At 39.1% G+C, this 21,608-nt stretch overlaps 2 protein-coding genes across 5 annotated transcripts in view; one reads left to right on the top strand and one right to left on the bottom strand.

The window, feature by feature from the left end:
• The first annotated feature begins 2,311 nt into the window (after positions 1 to 2,311).
• LOC121950150 (C-C motif chemokine 4-like) lies at positions 2,312 to 3,485 on the top strand. The gene is made up of 3 exons (XM_042496069.2): positions 2,312 to 2,598; positions 2,687 to 2,810; positions 2,997 to 3,485. Exons 1-3 carry the CDS (start codon positions 2,535 to 2,537, stop codon positions 3,103 to 3,105), a joined length of 297 nt encoding a protein of 98 aa, XP_042352003.2. The 5' UTR covers positions 2,312 to 2,534; the 3' UTR covers positions 3,106 to 3,485.
• A 117-nt stretch (positions 3,486 to 3,602) lies between these two features.
• Positions 3,603 to 21,608, bottom strand: part of LOC121949753 (septin-7-like) — a 54,928-nt gene continuing 36,922 nt past the window's right edge. For all 4 annotated transcript variants that reach the window (XM_042495503.2, XM_042495504.2, XM_088080145.1 and 1 more), the window contains exons 6-13: positions 20,974 to 21,091; positions 19,477 to 19,569; positions 18,080 to 18,176; positions 9,250 to 9,301; positions 8,922 to 9,047; positions 8,042 to 8,177; positions 7,130 to 7,275; positions 3,603 to 6,802 (exon numbers count right to left, since the gene is read on the bottom strand). In XM_042495503.2, the coding sequence (XP_042351437.1) occupies positions 6,763 to 6,802; positions 7,130 to 7,275; positions 8,042 to 8,177; positions 8,922 to 9,047; positions 9,250 to 9,301; positions 18,080 to 18,176; positions 19,477 to 19,569; positions 20,974 to 21,091 (808 nt within the window). In that variant the 3' untranslated portion in view covers positions 3,603 to 6,762. The remainder of the gene's footprint in view (positions 6,803 to 7,129; positions 7,276 to 8,041; positions 8,178 to 8,921; positions 9,048 to 9,249; positions 9,302 to 18,079; positions 18,177 to 19,476; positions 19,570 to 20,973; positions 21,092 to 21,608) is intronic.

The following is a 21,608-nucleotide window of genomic DNA, read 5'->3' as shown; positions in this document are numbered from 1 at the left end:
TCCAATACCCATACCTGCTTTAATTACTAACACTACAGTGTCTGACATTCCTGTTGGTTAATAGTTTTTTAAAAAAGATAAATAGTCCTACCAATCACAACACAAAAGAAGGGTATCACACAAATGTAAAATAAAGCTTCCATACTTTGTTGAAGAAATTGTTCCTCCAAAAGTAAATAGTACAATAGCAAGTATAAAGTGCCAAAAAATTAAAGGGCCATACATTAAAATAAATAAGCCTGTCTTACAAACTATTTTTTTTAGTTACCTCAATTTATTTGTATTTAATAGGCTAGACACCACTCTGGCACATTACTGCCTCTCAGGTTTAAGACTGAGTTCCTCCTATACACGAAAATTTAGTTTACTCGTCAAACAGTTCAAATTTTCTGGGCAGATTGTCAGTCATATTGGGGTGGCCAATCAACCAGTCAAACCTTACTGTCTACTGTAGTTTTAATAGGAATTGCCTCTTTGGTAGAAAATAATGCAGATGACAGTGAGGACTGTGGATAATGCAAAGCAGCACTGCTGCTTATCTTTGCTATATTATTAATGTGTCAGAAATCTCAAGACATGGATAAATCAAACCAAAAGTTTCTCCCCCGCTCGATTCCACCAAAATTAGGTTACAACAGCAGGACAGCCTCTCTTATCTTCAAAGGTGTTGCTCTTCCACACAACAGTATGCAGTATCATTAGTCCTCAGGGACTACAGAACAGCATCACAGCTACAATAGACTACTTGTTTGAAAATCATCTGACCTCTAAAATGACTTTGGCAGTTGAGTTTTTCTGGCCCCGTTTTCTTTCCTTTTTGGGACCAACCAGAATAACCTGCTATACAAAAATAACCTGATGGGCCAGTATAACCACCATATTCCTCCTGCTCTCTGTGCAGTAGGGACACAGTTTCCTTGCGTTCCCCTCTAAAATACTAGATTTTCTGTGAGCTGATTTGAACACGTTTAGTCATTTATGAGTGTGCAACATTTTAGCACTAAGCCCAAAACTGTGATAATGAAGGTCTTCAACTAGATTTTGACATAAGTATCCATAAGATCAACTAACAAAGCGGGATCCACCTGAAGGACCTTGTCATGTAGGTTGATATTTGGTTTTAGTGATGCATATTCCCACATTTTTAATTCAATTTACAAGTAGAAACAGTAAAACTGGAACTCACCGGTCTTGGCACAAGAAAGCTGCCAGAAGAAAGTGTTGGCATAGTATATTTCTGCAAACCACAAATACATTACATTTATACATTTCATGTGTATATCAACATTTCTAAGGTGATGTTGTATATGAGATGACTTTGTAATCTGTAGATGAAGAAGATGCAATTCATGCAAGCAGCTGTGAATCAGTATTCAAGACCAACAAACAACAAAATAATCCCTCTCTGTTTCTCCAGCTACTTTTAGGCATCAAATGTGGGTTGTTTATGCAGACATTAGTGCCTTTGCAGGCAGGAGAGTGCCACAAAAAGCAACAATTTTCAGCCAAAATAAGATTTTTTCTTAACCATAACAAGTAGTTTTTGTGCCTAAAACTAAACACATGTTAACTGCATTGTTTAAATCTAAGGAAATGTAAATTTGTTTCAATGGATCGTCTACAAAATAACATACAAATGTAACATGTCAGTGGTTTAACAGAAATGTACAACGCAAACATTTTTACAGGTGATTGGGTTTCCTCCAGGTCCTGAGGCAGGAACTGGATTTACAATGTTGAGCCAGAATTGGGTGGAATATAGGCTTATAATTTTACAGTGTCAAATGTTTAAGATTTTAAGTCATATTAACAAGTTTTATATAGATTCAATGCATTATTCTACTTTGTAAATAACCTTATGAGCTGCAGCAAAAGTGATGACATTTACAATGTTACAGTGCATTTAATAGAATCCATAAAATTATTGTCAAAAATATTGCACAAGTCTGTGTGTTTTAAGTTTGGTTTGAAGCCTCGCTGCCATCTGCCTCTGGAAACATAAAGGACAAATTATTAAAAGCTTAGGCTATTTCATGAGAAAAACTACAAAAATGTCCCTTAAACTTGAGTATATAGAATATTAATATAAATAAAATGTGTTTCTGTTCTTTGTGTGTTTTTTGTACTTCTGTTAAAAACATATACAGTGTTTGATGAACTTGAATGCTTCAGATAACCTTTCCACTGTCTAAAAATGTATCAAGATGTAGATGAGATACAAACTGAACAACTCTTCTGTTTACTGTGGTCGGGGAGCTGATTTTAATCTTTACAGTAAAACCGTTGCTTCCTTCCCCTCACCAGACAGCCGCAGTTGATCGAGTATTTCTTCGCAATGGAAGTTCTGAGGAGGTGTAGGGGAATTCAGCTCTGATGTCTCACGGCACGACCAATTTTGGATGGAAAAGTTGACATCATGCACATTTCGGTTCCACAAAGGACACGATTTAAACCGGACACGGTGCTGAGAGTCGATCAAAGCAAAGACAGAAGAAGAAGAACATCATCGTCTTCATCTTTTCACTGACAGCATCATGAAGACTCTCTGCTTCGCTCTGGGGCTGCTGCTGCTCATCGCCGGCTGCTGCGACGCCATGTGTGAGTGATCTGTGTTTGTTCTTCATCAGCTTCACAGTTTGCTCACAGACATGTTTGTGTTGACTTTATCCTTTTACCTTCCTCACAGCTCACGCTCTGCAGTTCATGGCCCCTACAAAGTGCTGCTTTAACTTTTACACAAATAGTTTACCTTTAAAGAGGATATCCAGCATCATCAAGACCCACAGCTCCTGTAAGCAGCAGGCGTTCATGTAAGTTTGAGTCTCATTCTTCTTCTATTGTTGTCCTGTAACTGCTGATGACATGATGAACAGAAAGATGGATGACCTCTGACCTCCAGGCATCATCACAGAGCCACAGCATTTATTATAATTATTCTTCAAACACAAACAGAAGCAGGAGGATGAGCGGAGTTTTCTCTCCTGTGTGTTTTGCAGAGTCCAGACGATCAGAGGACGACAGATCTGCTACAGTAGGACTTTCCCGTGGGCTCTGGACGTCTACAATCTGCTCCACAACACCGAGGGCAGCAGTCAGCAGCAATGAACATGTATTATTGTATAATACTGTAATTCATCAATGCCTGGTTTTGCAGGCCTATGAATACAATCTTAATATTTTAAGAAATATATTAAGTTTATTACTGGCTAATGCGATTACTGAGTAGAATAGACAATGACCAGGTTTTCAAGTTAGGCCTTCGATGAGTGATCAGATATTGATTATTCAGCCACAAGACCGTCTCAATAACTGTGGAAATTATTTTTCATCCAAATGAATGTGTGACTCATATTAGATTTTTTTCCCCATGGTGTTAAAGTGTTTCATGGTTAAGATAAGGTTATGTTTTGGTAACTAAAAACATTAATGTAATGTAATTCTTCCCAGTTTACCAATACAGTATGTAATGATAAATGTTTGTATCATGTTTACATACATGTATTTTCTATAAAGCTCCATGCAGAGACTCTAAAAGTGTGACTCCATATTGATTATTTATTTCATTAGAGTGTGTTGAAAGTGATACTTGCACACATTGGGAGTTAAAGCATAAACTTGTCAACTTTAATATTAACCATGTACAGTTAGAGGCAGAACACATAAAACAAAGAAGCAGAAAACAGTGTACATATAAAAAAAGAAAATATTACAAAAAAAATCCACCTTAACTTATGTCTGTCTTACCTTGGTGTTATTGGAAGGGCGAGTGGTTCACAAGCATTTCAAAGAAATATTCACTTTTTAAACTTGTCGGACCACAGAATTGCTTTTCTCTGGACTTCAAGAGAAAATAAAGCATAACAGCGCGGTCCTGAGAAAGTGTACTCATTGGCATAAATGTATACGGTATATGTGTGTGTGCGTGTATAAATGTATGGAAATGTATTTGTGGATGTTAAGACAAGTTTTACGGCAGGTTGTGTTCTGAGTACAAGTTCTGATGTTATTCCTGGCATATAATATTCTGAAAAAAGAAAGAAAGAAAAAAAGGCCACTGAGCAGCCTCCATATGTACACAATATAAGCATTTCCATCATCAACAAATCCATACAGGTAATATTTTATGTGCTGAAGGTGTAAGGTTCGTCCCTTTAGCAATCTGCTTTAAATGCAGGATGAAGACTGTTGGCAGTCTGAAAAACTATACTAAAATAACAGATTAATCTATGAGTCATTTAAGAAAACTACAAGGGATTAAAGGAGTTGTTCTTCAACCTTACATATAGAATTATTAATATCATCATTGTCATATGAAAATAAAACATGGAAACTCTTGGAAAGGTATATTAAAGGTTCGTCAGAGCACACTGCTTTCTGACTCTGACCTGAACTTTACAGCCTAGCAGGGGGGTTGTGTTTTGTTGTGTGAGGAAGCGGTTATGTTTAATCTCTAAAAGTAAAAACGGAGACAAACTATGGCTCAACCGGCAAACTTCTCCAAATAAACAGTAATCTTTCTGAGGAGTCCAGGGACAAAAGAAGATTTAAGGAATATTTGATCAATTGTCCCTCTGGTCGTTTGACACAAAGAGAGAATATCACAAAAAAGCTGGACATCGGGGCTCAGATCAATGACGACATCCATCACTTACATCACGATATAAAAACATCTTTGTAATCACTGTAACCTGTAGAGCTGGAGACACCAATGAGGCTTTTGCATAATGTCCTCTGTTTAAATAGGAAACACACACTGTAATGACAATAATTTGTTCGGATCTCCCTTCTTCTGACCGTCTGATTCAGATCAGACAGTGTCTATGATGTCAAACATAGCGCTAATGCAAACACACCTGCTCATACGCACACACCACCGTGAGTCCTGTCTGAAGGCCCGCTCACACCAATATTTTGATCAGTGAACTGGCTTGCAAAGTTGTGTTTTTGCTTTGAGTTTAGTGAACTTTAAAGGGGGAATTTGCTGTTGACCATTAGCAAGCTGTCTTGACATCACTGAACTTTGAGGGAACAGAATCCAAAACGGAGGAAGCTATCATTGCTTAGCTAAATACATGTATTTAAACTCGTCTGTTGGCGTTTTAATTGCTCCACAAAGGAATGCTTTGCAGACAGGAATCAAAGGTACAAATACATTTTTTTGGAATAAAGGAATATGTTTTTCTAAGGGCCATGAAACGCAAAGTTGATGGTCGATGTTGGGTTGTTGGTGAACGTATGTCGCCCTGGTTTGTGTGGTTTGTCCCACACCCTTGGAAATAGTCGCCCTTGTCGGTTTGTTTTCGGTTGATCGTCAACTGAGAGAGTCTGCCAGCGAATGAAATCACTCTGATCGGCAGTTTAGCTCAGCGCATAAGAACAGAAACGGAAGTGAGGAAAAGAAACAAATAGCTGAAGTCAAGAGCGAGTAAGGTGGAAACAAGCTTGTTATATCAGGTAAGATTTTTGTTTTTGTTATTGAGCTCTTCAGCAGAAATGGTTCCTAATCGTTTGTGTTATTGGTTGCTAACAAACAGGAAATTTCATTTGCTTTGTCCACATCGTGATGTGTTGTTAGTGCTTTAACTGGCTAAATAACATCTGAAACCGACCTGTTCATCTTCCAGTTTCCCTTTTTTAATGACCAGTACAGACTACTACTGCTTGCTGTTATGGAGAGTTTTTTCCTCTCACGTTGGCGCAGAACGTCCGTGCTAGTTGGCCGTTTGCTGTAGTCTTTGTGGCGTGTTCGGGAGACGCAGCAGTCGGCTTCTGTCGCTGCTAATTCTTTGATGTCGATTTTGTGTGTTTGAGCCTTAACAGGATAATAAGTTCTGTGAGCAAAAATATTGTAATTTATTCAAAAGACATATTCATATCTACATCTACTGAGGAGTAAACTGGGGGAGTTAACATCCCATTGAAAGAAATTAGAAGTTCAAAAAGCTACCGCGACTACATAACGCTGGCATGTTAGCGGCTGGCTAGCAAGTTAGCGGTCAGCTCAACAGTTACAGCATCAAGCTTGTAAAACCCTAAACATCGCAAAGTCTCACTGATTAATTTTGCTGTGCCACTTTCTGGTGTGACCGGGCCTTAATTCCTCCTGACGTCTCCCTCCTCAGCTGCCAACTTATTCTGTTACCTTCAGTCACGTACACACTCCTGTCTCTTAACACACTCTCAGTGAGGTCTCTATGACTGAGTGTTTTAATGTGTATATACTTGTTTTTTAAAACAATAAAAGAAAGAGCGTTGAGGAGAGGGACAGTACGTCTATCTGCAGATCTATGGAATATCTAGAGAACATACAACTTCTACATGTGTACGAATGGCTATGCATGGTCCCTGCCATGTGTTAACTCCGTGCTGTAGTTCAGAGGAACTCGAGGTTCTCCTCTTTGTCAGGAAATATAGGAAAATAGAATTTCACAAAAACATGCATTTCCCATGAAAATGAAAAGGTTTCAATAGATGATACAGTAAAACCCTGCAGAGAGACGAGCCTGTGGGCTGCTGAGGGTATTTGCGTCTGTGTGTGTGTGTGTGTGTGTGTGTGTGTGTGTGTGTGTGTGTGTGTGTGTAAATGGGGTCCATGTCACATGCGGTGCATGTTAAATGTAACACAGAAGAATGTTGTGGAATGTGCTGAGTGTTATATCTGTTTATGTGTGTAAATGTTCGGAGGGCCACGGTACATGTGAACTTCGGAGGGGATGAAGAAAAATGAGTTTGTGTCAAACTGAAGGAACAGGTCACGTCTCTTCAAAAGATTTTTCCTTTCTTCTTGTTCTTTTCCATCGTCCTGTGGGAGAAACAAGAAAAGTGGGAACATTACTTCACAATATTATACAGAAATACAGAAAAGAAAAACTTACTGGGCTTTGCAGGCACCTTGGGAAAAAACTAGAGTGATCCTTAACATTTCATTTACATTTTTAATTTTAAGAAGGCTATTTTTCACATGTGCAAGGCAGTTAGTTTTGTTTTTCTGGGCCAAAGTTATACCCCAATAAAGTTATACCTCCCCCAATAAATCAATCAGCTGACATACTGCAGACAAAACAAGTAAGGCATTTTGTCAGTCAAACAGTTAGTTAGTCAGTTGATGAAAAGTGTGATTGTTACTGACTTGGAGGCGTCCAGTTTCTGCTGCTCGAGGATTCTCTGCTGAGCCTCCCAATTGGCCTTCTCATCCTCGAACACTCGTCTCTTTTCCTCCAGCTCTTTGTACTGCGCCTCCAAGTTTCTTTTCATCTGTTCGTGGCGTCGCTCCAGCTGAGGGTCAAAACATCACATAGACTCTCAAGTTGCCTTTCATAGCACATGTATATACTATCAGATAATTATACATCTCACTGTCTTCGTCTGTGGATGGAGTTTGTTCACTGGTCGGAGTGTGACTGTGGTTATTTTATATGACAACTTGGCAAAATCCAACTGATGAAGACTGAGATGCTGCTGTAACCCTTGAAGTTGACCGTGAGTTAAGATTTTTTTGTCAGACTATTAGTTGCGGGTTAGGAGTGTCATTTTACACATTTTTACTAGTTACATAAATGACCATCAAAGCCTCACTGTTTTTTTTTTTGTCTTTTCCTGCAGTTTAACACTGGTTTATTCATTCAGAATGGAAGAATATTAGTAAGTTAATAAAACTGAAATCTTATATAAATACCATTTCAGAGGCAATTTGATTTTTACATTAAAAAACATTTAGATTTGAAACTGAACAGTTATGACAACTTGAGTTACACTGGACTGTTGGTAACTGCAGTACTTATGAGGTGGTTAAGAATACACCACTGGACTATTAAGCCTTTAATTGGAAAGTATGAAAGCCAGTGGAGAGCTGCCTGTCATTTGACTTTCAGAGATTAATTAATTGCATCATGTTGAACATCTTGAATGGTGACAATAAAATATAGAAAAGTCAATATATATATATATATATACTTAACAACTTAGGAGTTGGTTTTTAAAAGTCAGTTTTATAAAACAACTTTTGTCTCGTGTTCTCACACATACACGTTCTAAAACCCACCTCGGCCTCTGAATCCTTCAGTTTCTGCTTCTTCTCTTTGACCTTCATTTCAAAGACCTGCTCCATTTCTGCCTCCATCTTTTTCATCTTCATAACATGCTCACGGCGTTCTTCTTCCATTTGTGCCAGGGGACTCCTGTTGACCACAGAGGTTAACTGTTAGTTGTGATTTCTTTTGTTATCTTTTTTGGGGGGTGGCTGTGGCTCAGGAGGTAGAGCTCGTCTTTTCATTACAAGGTTATGGTGATCCCCGTTAGCAAGTCTAAGTGTCCTCGAGCAGGACTCTGAACCCAAACTTGTTCTCAATGGGCAGACTAGTACCGTGCATGGCAGCTTCGCCATCATTGGTGTATGAATGTGTGTGTGAATGAGAAGCCAGGATGTCTACAGGAATCAGACACTTACATTTCATGCTTTTTAAGACCTTTTAAAAAGGATTTTTTAACAAAATTTAGGACTAATTTCAGACAAATCATCTTTTTCTTATTTAAGCAGCTAAGTATAAAGGTAAGAGGTACATATGCAGTCCTGTGCAGAGGTAGGTTTTATGTAGAAATATGGTTATTTGAGTGAGTTGGGTTAAAGTCTATTAGGATCAGTTGTGGGTTTAAAGACTTGTAACATCAGAAATGTAGATGTTCACACAGAAGATGATCCCAACATTTATGAAACTGAATATGAGGCATTTAAACTTTTTAAAAACAGCAGGTGCAGACACCTTGGAAACAAATTATAAAGCACTTTGTCCGGTAAGTAGAAAGGAGCTATATAAATGCAGTCCATTTGAAAAAAATAAATCAACTGTAGTTTTCCTCATCTAAAGCAGTTTGTTGTCTTTCAATAACATAAGAGAATTAGTTATTTAGTAACTGAGGCGTACTTAGTGAGCTGTCCCTTGGTCTTGGTAGTGTCCACGCCATTACAGGTGACTGCAGCCAGTTTCTTACTGCGGTAATTCTCGTAATGGACATTATTGGTGACATCCTTTAAATCCTGCATATGGGTCCTACAGAAGGAAAAGACAAAGAAAAAAGCAAGTTAGTCCAGAGGAGGATGGAAAGGAAAGAATAGGAATGGAATAGGAGAGAGAATACAGAGAAGACAGATGAAGGTAATTTATAAGGGAATGATATGGACATTTTTTCTTCAGACTCTAGCGGTCTCTCTTGTTAAGAAATCAAGTTGTATTCATGAGACCGCAGGCTCACCTGATCAACATGTTACGTAGGACAGTGAAGTCGCAGTGTTCCCCGTTCTCCACTGAAACACACAGGGAGAGAGAGGAAGACAGAGAGGGAGGGAGAGAGACACAGACATATCAAAATTAATGCATAATACATACATACATACATAATACGAACACTTCTCCTTGTAATAATCACAAAAATAATCATCTGGTATCAAGGGAAATTGATTCAAGCTTACGGATGCTAAATAACTGCAATGACCTCTGGGTAAATTACCAGATTTACTGGCTGAATGTCAGCTGCCGGGGTTTTTCTCTGGCTATGTGTTTTCATTTAGAGGCACTAACCAGCAGAAACAAATGTTATTGTGTTTCTTGTGAGTAAGATCAACACAGAAGTAGTGTGTGTTATTTGCATGATAAAAAAACATAAACAGTGTTGTGGTAATACAGAAATAAAAGATTAAACAATATAAGTAAAACATCAACAGGTTAAAACTCATTATTAATCTCTATGGAGACCTAATAGTACAGACACAAACGTATTACAGTATGTAAGGTTCATTCATTCATCGGTTATAAAGGGAGAGGAATACTGAGAGAGAGGTATCTTCAGGTGCAGCCGGTAAAAGGAGGCACTGTACAATATGAGTTGTAGTAGCACATTAACAGAGCACAAAGGGCAGAGGGACATCAGGCCATGATCACATAGGACGGTTTTAATATGAGCACATGGCTTTCAGCTTATTATTTTATGGGTTGGCTTACAACATTTTGTGCCTACAGCACCCTGTTTGGAGCTTCACACACAAATTTTGCAGTTTAACTACATGTAACTACTTTTGATAAATATCTAACCTGCCCTATTATGCTTCTTTATTTATTTTAACCCACAGAGACAGTTTGGACCGTGTACTGACGGTGCAGGTGGTATAGGTAAGTATACTTTAATAATGGCTGATTGTGTGTATGCATATGCAGACCAGACGACTCATCCTCTTTTCTTCTTTGAAATGTTTCCAGTCAGTATGCTTTCTATTGCGCCTCTGTGGAAAGTATACTGACTGGAGACATCATGAACTGGCATGGTTCGTGCACGGCCCAGGACGGGAAGGCTCTACAGCGGTGATTAAAACTGCCCAGATCATCACTGGTTCCCATCTACAGAGCATCAGTGATCTTGGTGACCGCCACTTCACAAGGATCAGACAGTTGTGAGGTCACAGTGACCTTTCACCATTAAAATCTCATCAGTTCATTGCTGAATTCAAGGGGATGTTGTGCTAAATTTGAAGAAATTTCTTTGAGGAGTTTCTTGAGCTATCGCGTTTGCAAGAATGGGACTTGCAAAGCTGCAAGGACAACCCAAAACCATAATATACCTATATATAACCTATATAAACCAATGAACCTTGCGTTTTCCAGGCGGTAAAAGACGCAGCATGCGTCCCACCCCAAAAACAACTCAACCTTAAAGCAGCATTAAAGGTTTCTGGCCACTTGGGGTAAACACAACAGTGACATATTATCAGCTCATGAAGTTGTGTTGATTAAAACCTGCAGCAGACAAAGAGCAACATTAGCATTCCTTTGGGGTTGTTTTTCTGGCTGCCTGAGGAATGCCAGTTCAAAAATCAGTCACAGTTTAGGTCTCCACCGAATCCTATTAAATGACCTGGCTGTTTAGCTGCTAGCTGCTTACCAGCTAGTCTCTAACTGTGTCTGCCTGCTGCACAGGTAGTATACAATGGATTTATCTGAGCTTTTTGCTGAAAACAGCTGCATGATTTTGCTGGAAACAACTTTGGTGAAACCAGTGAGACTAAACAATAAATTAGCAGCCAAAGAGCGGGCAGAGAGAAAGACGCTTAAAACGCTTTATAGAGCTGAAAGGGAACAGCAAAGTTGGGTGACATTTCTGTGGGTTTATCACTACGAGTGAGCCATTTCACATTACACAAAGTCATCGCTTCAGCACAAGTAAAAATCCTCCTATCTGATCACAGCCTTCACTGTTGGACGCCACATAGTTAGAACAAACAAGTTCTTGGTCAGACAACGGTAAACAGAACTGGTCTCATTTCAACATGGTACAGTTAGATGATGGTGAGTTTTCATCTTAACAACAAAGACATGGTTACAAGGTCAGATGGGATTCTGGAAAAGGACTACAGATAAACTGCTGCTGAGGATGTATGTGGTGGATCTCCAGCCTCCTCTTCATCAAATACGTTGCTCCTGATTGGTTAGCCTCCACCCCACTGGCAGTCAATCGTCATCAGGGGAGCGAATAAGGAGGACACCTTACCATTGATGAAACTTAAGCAGTCCCGCCCCTTGGCATTCCAAGCCAGCCAATGACCTTCTGTCTCTTCTAGAGGAGGGAGCTCTGACGGAGGGGAGGGGTACGGTTTTTCAGTTACTGTCTGCGCCCAGCGGGGGGCTAAATCTGGGTCTGGAGCAGCTGGGTTTATTACGGCTCAGACCTGGCCCAGTTCGAGCCCAGAATCGGCCTATGTTTGGCCCAGATTCAGCCCAGATTTGGCCCGGATCAACACCATAACCTGCATGTGTCCAAGCTGACTGACTAAAGAGCGCAGGGCTTGTAGAGGGAGTGTAGTGGTTGGAGGGGGTGTTATATGAGGATCTATGCATGACCAGCTGGGGGTGCAAGTCTCGATGAGGGAATAAGTGGAGGAGCTCAGTGGGGTCAAGGGTCATAGGAAAAAAAAGGTTGTAACTTATAGTATACAGATCTTATTTGTTGATGAATGGCAGAAAATACCTGATGGGTTCTTGTAAAACAATTAAAATCTTTTTCCTTTTTTTTTTAATCTTTCAATCTTAGACTTTAATGATCTCGTTCCATCAGGTGTTTTGAGCCTGAGCGCTTCATCTACCAGCAGTGTGTTTTTAGGCCATGATGATGAACTGCTTTAATGAATCAAGTGCACACAACTGCTGCAACATGTTTCTGCATTAAAAGCCTTACATTAAAAATCTAAATATGCTAATGAGTGAAAATTAATGATTCCAAACCACGTTACCTTGATGACTTAAATGAACTGTTACATGCTCCTTTGGAAAACGCTAACTCGCCATTAACTGCTCATGAGCTTAAAATGAACTTATAAGCAATGCGTTAGGAAGGTGGATCCCAGTCCTTGGTCCAGTGATACAACAAAGCCTGTGCACTGTCTCACCCTGCACCAACACAACAACTTCAACTCCAGCATAATACAGTGAGTTGAATCGTATTGTGAAGCAGGACTGAAATTAAACGGTACGACAGAGTGGGATACCGCAGGAGCAAAGAAGGGAACCACGGCGTTAGAGTGATGTTTCTATTACAGCTGTAGCTTCAGCACCAAACAGCCTCTAGTTTTCTCCATGACTATTCACAGCATCAGACCTGGGATAACAAGTGAGTATGTGAAGGCTTTACACCAGTGAGAACACCACACTGATTTTGAGATACTGTGTGTTGAGTATGCCTCATCACATGCAGGATAATTCCTGTTTATTACAATTTTGGTCTTGTTTTTGTCATTTTAGCCCCCATTTTTACCAGTAGTAATAACATTACACTATCCAAGTTTCTGAGTGTTGCATCATAGGCGACAGGAGTTGCCTACAATAAAGCACTTATGCTGTGCTCACACTACGAGAGACCAGTTATGTCACCACTGAAGTGTTGCTCAGGCGCTTGTTATCGTCATCTTGGGCAGGTATATGGCTGCTACTTGCCACAAATCACGTCATATAACATTTGTGTTTGGTCAAAAAAATCTATGCTTTTTATCAATGTCTAAGCTGTATTTTAAAATCACATCTCATCACCCCATATCATCCCTGTGTCCACTGCAAGGCACAGACAGCTTACATAGCATCAGCTAACTAATATAAATTAACACATCCACAGCTAGGAACTAAATCATGTGATTGGTTGTCGCTATACTGTGTCATTGGAGCACTGAAAAAAGTTAGTCAGTCAGACAATCATACATGTTCCAAAAAAAATCCCCAGGTTAGCCTGACATGTTTTGAAGGGAAATAAATAAAAATGGTAAAATTACTTCCCAAGCTTTTTGACCAACTTGCTACTACTACTTACTGTAGTTTTCATTTGTAAAGAGTGAGTATTGAATTCAGTGATTATATTAAGTGATTTAGATAATCTGAATAAAATGATGGTTTGTTTACAACCTGTGTCTCGCCCAGTCAGACTTTGGTGTGGTGATGTAACCCTGTTCCCACATCTCAGTAATTACGCTGGTGAGTAACTGATATAAATAATAATCAAATAAGACCCAAGTTGTAATAAATTGGAATCATACTTTAAAAACACACACAGTGAGATCATCTTATGGATTAGCTATCAAATAAAGTGATACAAATAAAAGAAAGAGAATCATTCATGTGTCCCTCAGGTAGATCACGGGCTGCTTTTCCCAATGGTGATATCTAGCATACACTATAATAACTAATTATAGGAAGAGCAGAGTTTGTTTTTATGTACCAAATACATGAAGGATACCTTAAAAAGTATTTATGGAGTGAGTAAGTGATAAAAGTAGGTTTATGTAGTAATACATTTGTTCTTGTATAACCTGGTTTGTCTTTCTCTTTAGTGGGGGTGGATTTTTATTTGCAATGTACTGCACAATGTCTTAGTGTTGAGTTGCAATTAACAAAATCTAAAAATTGTAAAAAAGAAAAACAAAATGAAGCTTGAAAGCTTAGTGCAGTAATTTAAAATGTTAATAAAGTTTGGCAGTTTATTCCAGGGATTGGTAAGATTTACACTTGAGCCCAACAAATATTGAATTTTTGAGGCAGTGATATCAATATTTGAGAGTTCGAATTACTACATGCCTGCCAAAGACTAAAACTGCGCCAATATGACAACATTTTGGATTCAAAGCCAAAGAAAGAGCTGTCCTAACTGGCTGCAGGTGTGTGAGCTTAACTTTCATAAGTCGCGCTTTCTATTTATATCTGATGCTCGCCTTGAAAGTACCGCAGTGGAAGAGGAATGACAGATTCATGAAGTTGAAATGAGGATTTTTTTAATAAAAAAAAACTATTTTTTCAACCACAAAATCTTAAATACAGTGTCAGATGGCTAGAGGGAGATCGCCAGGAAGCTAAAACTTTCTGCTAAGGTAAGGTTTTAAGTGTTAATCTCTCAGGTCTGATCTTGAGCGCACAGCTGATAGCTCCATGGTTTGTTTACAACCAGAGGAGAGGAGTACATACTGATATGTATGATAGTTGGGCACTGGCTTACTGTTGGGACATAGTAACATTTTGTTGCTCTCAGGATTGACTGCTGAATCATGTGGGTCAGCTGGTAAAATTCAGTAAACTGGTCCGGTCTGGTCTGATGTAAGGTTTAATATCAAACTGGTTTGAACATTTTGACACTGGCCCAACGCTTGTGAATGACTCCTCAAAGGCATATATCAGATCTTTTGATGCTAGGTTGTATGGGGTACTTATCCATTGTCAGTGAATTACATACAGTAGATGTCAGCTGCCACACCTACAGTTTGGAGAGGAGAGCCGAAATCCGACATGGAAGTTAAGCAATGTACTGCTGTAGACAGGCGGAGGCAAATGCATTTTAGTCACCAAAAAAAGAGAAAAAAACAGTTTACATGTACACTATATGTAGAATATTTTCACTGCTTTACCTCGACACGGACGGTGATTTCAGCCTTGCCGAACACAGGAGTTGCTGATCTACCGCTGCCTCCATCAGTTAGTTTGTTAGTGTTATTGTGTGACTTTGCTTTGGTGTTTACAAGGGTTACACAATAACAGAAACTAATGGACTGAGGCAGTGGTAGAACTGCAGCTCCCTTGTTCAGCGAGCTTAAATTACTGCTTTTCTCAATGATGTCTGGTGGCTTTTACGAGAGCATTGATACAGGAACTAAAGACGTTAACGGCATACCGTTGAACTGGCTGTCGAACAAAGGTTGAAAATACTTTCAATATTCTACTGAGAACACATGAATGATTTTGGTGTCTATGTTCTTCGTATTTCAATATATAATATGTTCACATTTTTTAACTGTCCATGATTTTCTTTGTTTTCAAATGTTTCTATAGTATGGTGTATTTCAGTAATAAGAAAAGTATTCAGCCCAAGTCTGATCAGAGCATTGGTTTGACCATCAGCCTAATGATGAGACAGCACAGCAACAGAAAAGTGGAGGGAAAAGTGGGACGGAAAGTTTGGGGGTACACTCTGAGGAGGAGGAGGAGGAGTGGAGAAAATGAGGCTGAAATAAAGTGAGAGATGGTTTGGTTTACCAAAAATGCCCTCTGTCAGTCATGGAAAAGAATAGACAAAGAAAAAAGAAACAAGAGAGAAAAGAAAGAATGAAAAAGTGAAAGACTGATAAACGGTCAACCACAGAGCAACAAAGGTATATTACTTTAAATTAAGATTTATACAGTATATCATCTTTCAGAGGACTTCAAAACAAATTGAAACTAACACACCAGTAAGAGAAACAACAGTTGATCATGGCTAGTGGTGGTTGGATCAGTCAGTGCTTGATGCCATTCTGAAACAACATCTCCTATAATACACTATGTCTATCGTTCATTTTTCCAGAATCCCTATCAGGGTCAGGACCAACACTACCAAAAGGACTGTGTGCATGTGAGTTTGTTTGTGTGGAGGGGAAGACAGGTGGGTGTGTAAGGTAGCAATGTATTAACTGCCAGATAACTTCATACTTGTCAAAATGTAACAATATCTTCAGAAATATGTCACACTCATTTACCACCAAATCCCAAAACATATGGGGAGTAACCCTGGAAATAAATAGAGGTTTTCCATTTGTAAAGGTCAGTTCTCCATGTCCAAAAGTTGTCACTGTAACCCTGCATTCCCACATACAGACTCATAAATGGAAGAAGCTGCCTGTTACGGAGAAGTGATCCCTCAAAACCATCCACCCTGGTGCCACCAACTGAGCCTCAAAAGGCATCCAACAACACAACATGGTAAAGACTAAAAAGCTCAACTCTATGCAAACATTATCTGACAGGTGGACTTTGATTCTCTTCCAACACACATAAGAACTGAAAAACCACACTGTCTTTAAAATGAAGAAGATAGGCAGCCTGATGAACAGAATGAGTTGCTATTGCAATAACAGGGGCATGATAAGTCGATTATTCTTGTCTGATAGGGCCAAGCCAGAGGCATCACAGGGGATATTTAACTCTGGTTCCTGTGGTGAGTTTTTTTGTTTTCTGTTGCCTCATTACATGACTGAGGATGACACTTTTTTACCAGATGGAATTAAATCCATTAACATTAATTGCGCCCCATGAAGATAAAGATCAAGATCTTTAGGCTGGAAGAGTGTGAACGACAGCAGATGCAGAGGCATCATCTTGGTTAAATATTTCTTAGACAAAGGCAAATTGAGTATAAAGATACTCATTTGTTAAAGAGTTCATATTATGCTCATTTTCAGATTCATACTGTATTCAAGGTTTCTTCTAGAACAAGTTTACACGATTTATTGGTCAAAAACACTTCATTGTCCTCATACTGTCTATGCTGGAAAATCTGTATTCCCTCTGTGTTTGAAACGATTCATTTTCGCGTCTCTCTTTAAGCTCCACCCCCGAAAAAGCCCAGTTTGCTCTGATTGATCAGCATTTCTGGGTCTTCCATATAACAGCGTTTCTGTACGTCAATGTAGCAGAAAAATAACCAGTAAAATCCTCTTAACACAACCAGACAAGTTCAAGAAGGGGTATGATCCGAAAAACAGGGAGAAATTTACATCGGCAACCAAGATTATATGTTTCCCCGATGTTAGCATGTAGCTTCATTTAGCATTTCGGCTGTGTAATCTTAACACCTGCAGTAAAGTGCCTGCAGCACAAGGCCGTATAGAGTAACCCAACACACTACAATGTCTGCACTGTAGCTGAAGTGCAAAAAAAATGCTGGAAACAAAGAGTTCATAGCAAACCTGAGAGTTTATACTCACAAAAATTACTTCTACCTGTGTATTGCATTATTTGAAACTTTGGCCACATTTGAACATACACTTTATATAAACACTGCAGACACAAAATGCGGAAAAGCACAATAGGTTCCCTTTTATAATATACAAAACTGTATGACTCAACTATTGTCTGACTTTTCATGGAAACACTTGCATGTGATTCATAAACAAAAATGACCCTTAGCTGAGTCTTACGTTGACAGCTGGCGTGGTAGTACCTCAATGTGATAGTCCAAGTATGGCTATCAACTTTACTTTGACTTTAAGTCCAACAATAAAATGTTATAAAAATATACTAAAATCAATATCTATTTCAAGATTAATTTGACAAAGCTCCAGCATGTGTATTATGATCATGTGTCAGTAAAACACTTATTCTCTACTTTTTTTTCATTTTGTCCATCAGCTCATTTCCAGTAAAGAATACATTTTGACAATGTGTGATACCTGGTAGTTAATACATTCAGTGGATACAGGGGTTCACTGTTGAGAACATGCACTGTGTCCCACACTCTCAGGATTATCATGCTTCATTCATCATGATAGACATAATGCTGTGACTGCTGGACATTCCCAAACACATCAACCTTCAAACGACAACATGCGTCCCACATCTGTCACTGTCTGACCAAGGTGCAATGACATACTGTCTTTCTTGAAACTGACAAAAAAAAAGAAGTTAAAACAATACCCCTTGTTAACTTTCAAAGTGTGCACACTTCTGGTTTATTGTCTCGGCCTCTATAGTTTGGACACAAAATGGAAGCTGCGTCCTTCTTTTCTGGCAGTGGACCTGAGTGAACCTACCTTCTGCCACACCCCATGGATACTGGCGACCTCTGACCTTCTTGCCGTTCACCTCGATAACCACATTGCTGCCGACCACTGCCAGTGGCATCTTCTCCTGGAGTGGAAGGAGAAACAACTTTTTTTTTCTTTCTTTTTTTTTTTTTTTACAGTTAATAAATCACTGAATCCGGCTCTTTACAGGTGGTGCACTGCTAGCACAATTTCATTTGGGTTAATTGCATGAATCTTTGGGTTGCGATACACAGATCTGCTGATATGTTCATTATTATTTTACATTACAACTCCTGTCTGGTCTAAGTGCAGTGGAATAATAGCATTATTTTTCAGTGAGAGAATTTGCTAAGACTCAGATTTACATATTTTATATTTTTAGGGTTGGTCAAGCCTAAAAGTGGCACAGCAAAATGTATCCATGTGTCCCCTTGATATAGGTGTTGCTGAAAGCTTGGTTGATGTAGGGATTACTTGCAAGGATAGTTAATTTACTACTAGTAGGGGCTGGCAAGCTAACCACTAACACATTAGGAAGCTGGGGACATGCTGGAACTAGTCACAATTAGTAATTTGATCTCCTGGTTGTACATCACTTGATTCAATTAAGAGCCATTGAAGTGGGAAAAAAGCTCATTAAGCTAGTTGGCTTGTTAACAATCAGTTAGCAAGGTGCTTAACTTGGTTGTTAATGAAAAAGTAAGTTTGCAGCTTATTCAAAAGACGCGTTGCTTTGTTTTAGTTGACCAGTGTACACTCCTATGGAGCAGTGTTAAAAAAACTGGATGGTGCAATGTAGTTAATAAGGTATATTAGCATCCTTCATTTTGGACTCTGTGTTCCCTCAAAGGTCAGTTCTGTCAGGATGGCTTTGATCAGTGGTGCCAATGCATACATCCAATTTCACTACGCATAAATTCAACATGAAAACTTGCAGCTCAATTTCACCGGTGTGAGCAAATCCCTTATTTCCAAGAGTTCAACTGAAATGATTCGATTCCTGACGATACTGCAACATCTCACTGTTATTAATGCTGCTATGACGGACCGGTAATTGTATAAATGTCACACTGATGGTCAACATCAACATGATGCGGGGGACAAAAGTTTTCACGTGTAGTGCTGCACTGTGCTTGCTCTTGCCAGGGGCAGCAGTTACTGGGGCAGAGATACATGGACAAAATCACAAGTGAAAGTTCCTCCATGAGCTCGTCCATAAAGCTGATGATCTGAGAGGCTGGCAGACATGGGGAAACAGGGCTGAGTCAGCTGCAGGGGTTGGATACTGACCAAAGGACAGACTGACCTTTGGCTGCCTGCAACTGTCTATCTATCCTGCTGAGATCAATCAGAAGTCCTTAAATCAAGTTCCAAATTATTAACAGGACTGTGAGGTCCATTACCTTGATCTTCCGGATGAGCTTGTTGTCTTCATCATCCTCCGTGTCTGGGAATTCATAAATTTTGATTTTGTGCTCCTGTATCTCTTTCATTATCTGAGGAAGAGAGACAGTCATCACAATAAAGACAACAAGTATGCACTACAGGCTTGCAAACATATTTAGGAAAAAACAATGATTTTCAATTTCCTAATTTCTTCTTTTTCTGGGAGTTCGATTGATACCACTCTCAAGCCTATGCAGGAAGTATGAAGGTAGAGCATATACTGTATAAAAATAATGGACATAGCTAGCTCCCGTTTTAAAATCTTGAGTTCAGCATTTTAGCCATCACCATCTTGTTTTTTGGAGCCAGAAGTGACTGTATTTGGACAAGAGGGTGGAGCTGTGGAGGAGCGAGGGGTGGATGTGACTAAGAGACAGAGGCCACTATCTATGGACAATCATCCCTCAAAGCGGCCCCTCCCTTGATCATGCATAAATTTAAGCCTTAATAACATTTAAACTGTTGAACTATGTAAAAGTTCACGTCCCGTACAGTTATCATGAAGGGAGAGATTAACTGTAGAGACCAAAATTGTTTCTTGTACCAGGCGGTAAACATGCTTATTTCGTTTGGAGTAGAGTGGCCATCCAAAGCGCTGCAGTTTTTGACGCTTCTACCTCTGCTTTATTTTTCATCCCCCAGGATGCTTCTCTAGCTCAAACCAGGATATAACTAAAGTAGCTTAGCATGAAGAATGGAAGAAGCATGAATTAGCCTGGTTCTGTCCAAAGCCCTCATTGGCTAAATGCTTTATTAAGATACCCAGAGGAAAATGGGAAGAGTTTGTATCAGCATACGAGACAAACCAGCATTTGTGATCATCAACGACTCTATTTTAGGCAGACGAAGCATTTTCCTCTGCTTCCAGTCTAAATGCTAAGCTAGGCTTATTGCCTCCTAGCTCTTGCCTCTCACCTTACATACAGTAATAAAAGTGGTATCAATCTTCTTATCTAATTCTTGGAAAAAAAGCTAATAAGCAAACTTCCAATAATGTCTACTTTTGCTGTGCATATATACTGCTTGCAGTAAGATAGTCTTTATTGATCCGCACACTCGGGAAATACACATTACAGCAGTTCAGTGCAACGTTAAACATAGAATATTAAGTATGAAAAAGGAGAATATGAAATACCAAAAATATAGAAAAGGAGAATACAGACATAAAAAATATGAGCTGAATTTAACAACTATCAACACACTAGAGTACTCTTACATTATTGTACAATCTATATACAGTACTGCAAGTTATTGCACAAACTATATATAATATTGCACAAAATACCATATTACATGTGGTGATTTGCAACCTGAGGTAGATTAAAGTGGAAAGTGCAGATGTAAAAAAGTAAATATACCAAATATGCTGGACAAATTGTTCAATCTATTCCCCTTTGTTGGACTGTAGCAGCAGCACTACCTATCCCAAAAATATGACACATATACACAAATACCTGTTTTTTAAAAAGCTGGCACTCCTCTGGGGTCAGAGTGTCAGCTTTTGCAATAAGAGGGATGACGTTGACTTTGTCATGGAGTCTCTTCATGAACTCGATGTCCAACGGCTTTAGACTGAAGGACAAAGAGAAAGAAAACTGTAAGAAATACGAGCCACTGAAGTCTGAGTTCCATTAATTTGTTCTACAGCTGGACAACACCTGGACAGAATGGTATTCTCATAAATTATTTCAATTTGCCAGTTTTTCCACTGATCCTCTCATTTGTGTTCATACATGTAAATGTATGAGTTTGTGTTTGAGCAACAGGCAACTGGCTGTACTCTGTCTCTCTGCCAGTGAGGGCTGACTTAGGCCCTGTCGATACATCGAGATTTTTTAAAACTGATATTTTTTCCTCCCTTTTAAGAAATAAATTCCATCCACACAACCTTTGTTTTACAAAATATCTGTACACGAATTAATGTCCACCCTCCTCCACTCTGAACATGACCCACTCTTATAAAAAAACGATGAATGGTTTAAAATGGGCTTATTGTGACTGACAACAAAGAAACGATTTCATGGATCAGCAGCCATGTCAGGAAGGGCGACACTTCCTGTGCAGAACATTAATTCATAAGAACTGATCT

The sequence above is a fragment of the Plectropomus leopardus genome, chromosome 7 (genome assembly GCF_026936395.1).
Source record: "Plectropomus leopardus strain MGB_pleo_1.0 chromosome 7, ASM2693639v1, whole genome shotgun sequence".
Taxonomy (NCBI): Eukaryota; Metazoa; Chordata; class Actinopteri; order Perciformes; family Serranidae; genus Plectropomus; species Plectropomus leopardus.
Note: the sequence above shows the minus strand (reverse complement) of the source record. Positions and strands in the feature narration are given on the sequence as shown.

Bases quoted from the DNA above. Each gene is read 5' to 3' on its own strand.
- LOC121950150 (XM_042496069.2), top strand. From the start codon at position 2,535: ATGAAGACTCTCTGCTTCGCTCTGGGGCTGCTGCTGCTCATCGCCGGC. The intron at 2,599-2,686 runs GTGAGTGATCTG...CCTTCCTCACAG, and splicing joins CGGCTGCTGCGACGCCATGT to CTCACGCTCTGCAGTTCATG. The intron at 2,811-2,996 runs GTAAGTTTGAGT...TGTGTTTTGCAG, and splicing joins TGTAAGCAGCAGGCGTTCAT to AGTCCAGACGATCAGAGGAC.